The sequence below is a fragment of the Beta vulgaris genome, chromosome 3 (assembly GCF_026745355.1).
Source record: "Beta vulgaris subsp. vulgaris cultivar EL10 chromosome 3, EL10.2, whole genome shotgun sequence".
Classification (NCBI taxonomy): Eukaryota; Viridiplantae; Streptophyta; class Magnoliopsida; order Caryophyllales; family Amaranthaceae; genus Beta; species Beta vulgaris.
In genome coordinates, this window is record NC_079204.1 from 42241283 (window position 1) to 42248985 (window position 7703).

General features: G+C 36.7%; 1 protein-coding gene across 1 annotated transcript; it reads left to right on the forward strand.

Moving 5' to 3' along the window:
- Positions 1 to 3254: 3254 nt before the first annotated feature.
- Positions 3255 to 4091, forward strand: LOC125495678 (uncharacterized). Its single transcript, XM_048640465.1, has one exon. The coding sequence runs from the start codon at positions 3255 to 3257 to the stop codon at positions 4089 to 4091; it is 837 nt and encodes a 278-aa protein (XP_048496422.1).
- Positions 4092 to 7703: the final 3612 nt, after the last annotated feature.

A 7703-nucleotide genomic window follows, 5' to 3' on the forward strand; every position in this document is an offset into this window, starting at 1 on the left:
ACTCGGCGCCCTTCCCTATCTCTCTTCTCCTTGTGCGCCATCTTTCATTCTCTCTCAAAAATGGTTTTCTTCTTCTTCAAGTAACGTTTCTTGTTGAACAAGAAACGTCACAAATCTTTTCAAGAACCAAGTATTGCTGCCGCCGGTCTCTGTTTGCTGCCGCCACTGCCGCCGGCCCTTCCTTCCTCCTTGTTCTGGTTGTTTTTCTTTTCTTCTTCTCTAAGATTCCATTAAAGTATTAGTTTTTATATTATTTTTATTCTTAATCAGCATGTTTATGATTTAAATTATTGTTTATATGCTTAAAAATATTTCGGCTATCATATGTATATTTATAATAAATTTCAGATTTATTATATTAAGTTATTTTCAGTTTTCATTAAGAAAGTTATAGTTTTTAGGGTTTTTAATCACTAGAAACTATATTGATAAAATATAAATCATGAGATTTGGTTAGCATATAATTTTATATGTATTAAATATATTTTCAGAAGATTTATAAAATTTTATGAATGCTGTAATTTCAGAAAATAAGTGTTTTAAGGGTTTTAAATGATTTTTAATCACTAGAATAGTTGTACTATACTAGGGATTAAAAATAACGAAAGTTTGATACGTAAAAACGATTTTAAAACACGTTTAAGGGGTTTTGGTCGTTTTTAAAGTTGCTGTAAATTTTTAGTTCAAGGTATTTATTTCATTATTTTATTTTTCTAGGCGGAGAATTCGTAGTGGGAGACTTTTAGAGCGTAAAAGTGGCCTACAGATTTGTTTATACAAGGTACGTACATTGTCTACGTGCTATATGATTTAGAAACATGCTTTAAGGATGTTTTATTTATTAGTATCACGTATAGAACTCTGTTGTTCATATATATGATTTATTGAAATTATTTTACATGTTATTTGCCTGTGTGCTACATGTAAACTAGAAGTATTTATGAGTAGTAATGTTTGTATGGAAGTTTGATGCAAGCAGATAAGTCCAGTTTATGTATTAATTCGTGAGTGAATTAATGTAAGTAAGATTGAATCATGTGTTACATGGATTCTTGAGTACTATTTATTTATCTTATAAGAACCGTGGATTTTATTTGGTAAGTACAAGTTCTGCCTATATAAAGGTAAAGTTTATTGTTGGCTAGGTTCAACAAGTAAAGTTAGTAAAGTATAAAAAGAAGTTAAAGGAGTCTTGATTGATAAGTTGTGAACACTTAATAATCTGAAGATAAAAGAGACTCTGTTATGATTGTTTGAGTATCGATTATGTGTTATTTTCTTGTTGTGGTATCAACACAAGTAATAAAATATATTCAACGTAAAGTGAAACGAGAATAGAGTATAGACTTTAGACTGGTGCACGTCTAGAGTTGGACATAAGGGTTGGGGTTATGGTGAGCGTGCCATAGCTTTTCTAGGAATGGGTTGATCACCATCCCTCTTTTATTTCAAAGGTTCCTCGATATCGCAGGTTACTCTGAAATGCGGAGTCGCGCCCCCATTTCATCTTAGTAGGCAAGTCAACTCGTCCTAATAACTATTCCATTTAAGTGTTAAAAAGTTAGTTTAAGTTTAGTTCAGTAGAGGTTGTCTGCAGATTATTATTTACTTATATAATTATTTATTACTCCAAGTTATATTTTGTAGTATCATGTTTAGGATTATTTATGTCTGATATGTAGTACTCAGCTTTGCTGATTACATGCTTGTCTGTGTTTGTGATCATGGCTTTGCCTATTGATCCTGTGGTGATCTTTCGGGGGAGCAGAGTTGAGACGACATTGACATTACAGGTTCGAAGATGCATATCATTGGGGAATCTGGAATGGAGAGGCTCTTGTGTTACTAGAACCATTTAAGTTGTTTTCCTAGGAGTTATGTTTTCAGACAATAGTTTAAGTTGGTGTGTTTAGTTCTGACAATTGTTTTTGATTTCATAAGTTTTAATAAAGTTGGTTTTTAATAAGTTGTTTTCCGCTGCAAAATTCTGAGTAAGCCGATAAATTATCACACGGGCGATAATGTCTGGGTAATTCTCTAAGGTTTCATTATAAAAGTGTTTTCTAGAAAAAGAGAATTATCGGGGTGTTACAGATGGGCCAAAAACGAGAAACCGCAAGCCAAGAACTGTACGGATGGTGGCCGGTTTGACAACCGGACTAAAAGTCTCATCACAATCAAGGCCAACCTATTGAGTTTTACCATTACCAACCAAACGAGCCTTATAATGAGCCAAAGAACCATCAGAGTTAAATTTATGACGAAATAACCACAAACTCCGAATAATATGGGCACCAAGGGGCCGCGGAACTAAATCCCAAGTTTGATTATCAATAAGAGCACGATATTCGTCCTGCATGGCCTTATTCTAGTTATTGGTTCCGGTACATCTCATACCCCTACCACCACCCGTCCCCTCACCCTTAACAATGTCTTATATATGCCTCAAATCATTAAATTCTCATTTTCAGTGCGTCAGTTCACTAAAGATAACAATGTGTCTGTTGAATTTGACCCTAATGGTTTTTCTGTGAAGGACCTTCGGAGTGGGACTACCATTATGAGGAACAACAGTAGAGGGGACCTATATCCTGTTTCATCATCTTCATCAGCTCATCCATCTCACTCTGCCCACATCGTCCAGTCTTCTCATGATTTTTGGCATGATCGTCTTGGTAATCAGAGTAAGGTGATTTTTTTTCTCCTTCCTCCCTCTTCCTGGACAGCTGGCAGCCACGTGCGTCGCTTCCCTACCATCTTCTTCTCTAAACACCGCCGACTCCCCGCCATTAGCCTCGGCAATGGCCGGCGATACCGATTTCGATCACCTCTCCAACGACGTGATTGTTTACAACACCTCTTCGAGCAACTCACACCACAAACCTCTCCACCCGGTTTACAGTGTGAGCAATATTCAACACAAGGTGCGAGTTCTCGACGGCACATAGGTCACCTATTCCTCATGGGTCAAATTGTTCAAACTTCATCTTCGTGGCTATAAAGTGATTCACCATGTTGATGGCACGCCACCTCCAGCCTCCACGGATGTCGTCTTCTCCCCTTGGCAAGAAATTCACTCCCATGTTTTACAGTGGATTTATCAATCCATCTCCGATGACCTTTGCCTGCGTATTCTGGAACCCGAAACCACGACCTAGGAGGCCTAGATTGCATTGAAGAACTTGTTCCTCAACAACAAAGGCTCGCGTGCGGCAACCCTTGAACATGAATTCAATAACCTAAAACTTGAATCCATGCCCAGTCTTGATGATTATTGTCATCGCCTCAAGGAATTAGCCAACCAACTTTCGATTGTTGATTGCCCGGTCACTCCTAATAGACTCGTTCCTCAACTTGTTCGTGGTTTACCATCGAAATTTGACATTGTGGCCTCTTTTATTAATCAACAAGTTCCGTCATTTGAAACGGCACGAAGCATGCTTCAATTGGAGCAACAACGCAAATCTATGCGTGAGGTTCTTGCTTCTGTTACGGCCGCCCTGGTGGCGCCACCCTCGCCGTCGTCTAACGCTCCTCATTGGTCTGACCCACCGCCGCGTCCTCAGCCGCCTCGTGGTGGTTGCACCAACAGGCACACCAACAATAGTCGCGGCCAACCCCGCACTGCTACTGCTCGACCTGCTACCTCGGTGCAGCCGCGACCCTACATGGCCCCCTACCCACCACCTTACTACCCAGAATGGCAGCCACCCACCCCATATTGGAGTGTGCCCCCTTGCCCGTACCCCACTCAGTCCGGTTGGGCCCCACCGTGGCAGCCTCGTGCGCTGCAATGGCGTGGATCTTCGTCCCGCTCACAACAGCCCCGTGGCTATGGTCAAGCTCACCTCACGAAATTTGATGCTCTTAAGCCTACGGATATTGGCGCCACATTTCAAACTATGTCCCTGCACCAACCTGATAAATCTTGGTACATGGATACTGGCGCATCCTCTCATTTGACAGCTGATTTAGGTACGATTGTCCCTTCTTCAAATTTGAGTACTATTCGCTCTTTATATGTTGGCAATGGTAACTCTATTCCAGTTATTGGCTCTGATACCATGATAGGTAGTGAATCCCCTGATTAGGGTTAGGATTATCATTAAGAATATATAGTCATACAAACTAGGAAACATGACTAAGCCACATAAGGAAACTAATCTCTATTATATAAGGCAACACATGGGGGACACCAAAAAAAATAGAAAAAGGGAAAAAAAATAAAAATAAAGGATAACTAACTCTTTCATTTGAATGAGGGGGGGCAAAATAATTAAACTGAACATCAGTTTTTTGAAAAAATAAAATGTAAAGACAGTTTTTCTTCCCAAATAATTTTATTTTCTACTTCATTTGTTATCACACGTTATTGCAAACATCGCGTGCATGTAAAACTAGTAACATATTAATAACTATGAGATACACAATATAACACAATATAATTATTATATTAGAGAGATGAAGAGTAGTTTGGGTTAATTAGTTGAGAACACTTGATTATTATTTCATATATGAATGATCTTGCTACAATTATGATAAATTAATTTGTGCATGATTAATTATAAAGTTGAATTACTTTTCAAGTTTTTATATATGAATAATTATTTTGTACTTACCTTTATTGTAGTACTATCAAGGCATTGGTCCAACCTTTTCTCAGGAGAAAATTGATGAAATCAGGGAGTTGCAGATTACATATGTCAGAGATTAACATGAAGCACAAATGATGAATGAGTTTTAACCTTCTGCCTATTTTTTTTATACCTTAATCCACTTTTCACTAAGGGAAAAAAAAGGAAGGGCTGCGCTTTTTCAACAAGCCCAGCCCTACTAGTGAAGGGTTGCGCTTTTCTTCAAAAGCGCAGCCCTACATAACAAAAGGGCTGCGCCCTGCGCCTTTGAAGAAAAGCGCAACCCTACTAAGTAAAGGGCTGCGCTTTTCTTCAAAGGCGCAGCCCTTCTTAAAAAAATTTGAAATAAAAAATTCGCGAGCTTCAAATATTAAGCGGGCTTCAAATATATTATCCCTCCTTCTCTCACCTCTCTTACGTCCCTCCTCCCTTTTCCTCCTTCTCTCTCCTCTATCCTCTCTCACGTCCATCCTCCCTTTCCTCCTTCTCTCTCATCCTCTCTTCTCTCGCAAAAACTCCCAGAAACGCGACAAAAAGCCTGAAATGATTTGCACTAATCATGCCGACGGAGTCCGATTGTCTTTTCGGAAGCGGAACGGGCCAACGAGTCAAACACACGGCTATGCCGTGATGTATAGGCTTTTTAAGCCATCCGAGTTCGTTTAAGGCTCGAAATAGGCATTTTAAGTATTTCCGAATTTTATTATTTCCTTAATTATGTATTAGGGTTTTGTTTTACGTATTTAAACATTATTAGGTCAATGTTTGGAGGCAGTTTTTGACTTTTCAAATCTATAATTTCTTAATCTTTGTTTTGATTAATGTTCTTGTATTTTCAGATCTATAATTTCTTCTCTTCTGTATATTAGTTTTTGTTCCGTTTTTTTTCATTTTCGTTTCTTTCTTTTTTTTGTTTTGGGTTTAGTTGCATTGTAGAATTCTCTATGTGATAACATTTTTTGATTTCCTGTTTTAGTTTTAGTTATCCTGACCATATTTCCTATTCCCCTTTTGGATTTGGATGGTTTACTTTAAAGTTTAATGCAAATGTTAAAATTCAGAAAATTGTGAGATTAATATATGAGTAAAAAAATGTCAAAAAAAAATTTATTTTTTTTTTGGTAGGAAGGGCTGTGCTTTTTAGGTAAAAGTGCAACCCTTCTAGCTTAGAAGGGCTGCGCTTTTACCCAAAAAGCGCAAGCCTACTTAAAAAGTGAAGGGTTATTATTGAAAGGGCTGCTGTCAAAAAGCGCAGCCCTAAGGGCCTTTTTTAGCGCATCCCATCCTTATTTTTCCACTAGTGTTTGGACATAGATTATATTTTGGATTTGGATATTGATATATATATCATGTGTATGTGGCTATAAGATAAATTTGATCTTGTTTATGATTTAGATTAATATTGATATGTATATATAGTAGTTTTTTTAGAAGTTTAGAATTATGAATATTAGTTGAATTATTTTGTGATATAAAGAATTTTGGAAGTTTGGAATATCATATTCAATTTATTGGTTGTAAGATCTTATGGGTTGAGTATTAATTATCAACAGATTCATGTATTGTACTATCTTGTAAAAAAAAAGGAATTGTACTATACGACATCGTTGTGTTGCGTGCTGCAACGCCTACTGACAATAATATATGTTTGAAATGATAATTTGATTATTTTTTAAAAAAATAACATAGATAACAGTTATAGGTAATATTTGTTATATATATTATAGGAAAACATAACAGTTATTCAAGATAAGTGTCAAATTTTCCTTCTTTCAATTTTTCATATAAATAGCAAAATAACACTTATTTACAAAATGTGCTATCTACTGGCATAACGTGCATTATAAACGACTGTTATGTGATCTCTGGCAAACATAACACTTCCGTCAGGTGTTATATTTACTTTACATTACATTGACTAGAATCGAGATCGATAAGGTCATTCCGTATCATAGAATCGTAGGATCGTAAAATCTGGATCGAGATTTTAACAAAAATGACTGGTTTTATAAAGGTATGATTTTATGTATATTTGAAGTGGAGGGAGGAGGGGTCTGGGAGTGTATTAGCATTTAGCAATATACAACATACATAACACACAAACCATTTCATTGATGATTAACGAGTACATGCACGGAAAGTTGAAACCATAGAACAAGAAGCTAAGTGAGCACATCAACTAGGAGTATATCATACAAAATGACATCTCCATATTAATTTAAAGCAACTACGTGAAGCAAAAACTAAATACTGAAGGAACTTAGATGCATAATGCGGAAAATCAAGTATCAAATACTTGTACATCTATCCCAAGATCATTGCATAAATTAGTATGAATCAAACATTAGTATAGAATTATACCTTTGATGCGTATGTTCCTCTTTTCACCAAACTTCTAGTGGAGATCACCTTAGAACGTCAAGCGCCGTTCCTCTAATGTTGGTCCACGAACAACACTTGGATCACCACGTATGCTAGTACGGAAGAGAGAAAAGCACTCTCTTACTTTTGTGGTGAGGGCCGAAAATGAGTGTGAAAAGACTAAGGGAAAAATCAGATTTTTCACTCTAGAAGTTGTAAAGTATTGCACACCTTTGTAACCCCATATCAATATATAAGGTGGTTACAAAAGAGGTGTTTCATGAGGCTTTATTTTGCCTCATAATGTCATATATTATGAGTCTAATAAACTCATGAGTTACAACTCTTCCCATCCATCATCAAACCGCGCAACCCATTTCACAAATGGATTTGGATAAATATCCAAGTGTCATTACTTGTGTGACCTCATAGGACTCAATGATATTAGTAGTTGGCCCTAATCATATTAGTCCAACAAACCACAATTAGCTTCTAGCAAAACGTTGTGATCATATAATATTATTGAATATATTATCTCCATAACTTATCCTAATATTATTTAGTTTATTACACTTGATCGAGGACAAAATCCTTCAATCTCCCACTTGTCTAAGAACAAGTGTGTAACCTTCAAACTCCTTAAGTCGCTTAATGTCTAACTTGATGATATGATAACATCATATGTTCATCATACCAATATTCAAGTCG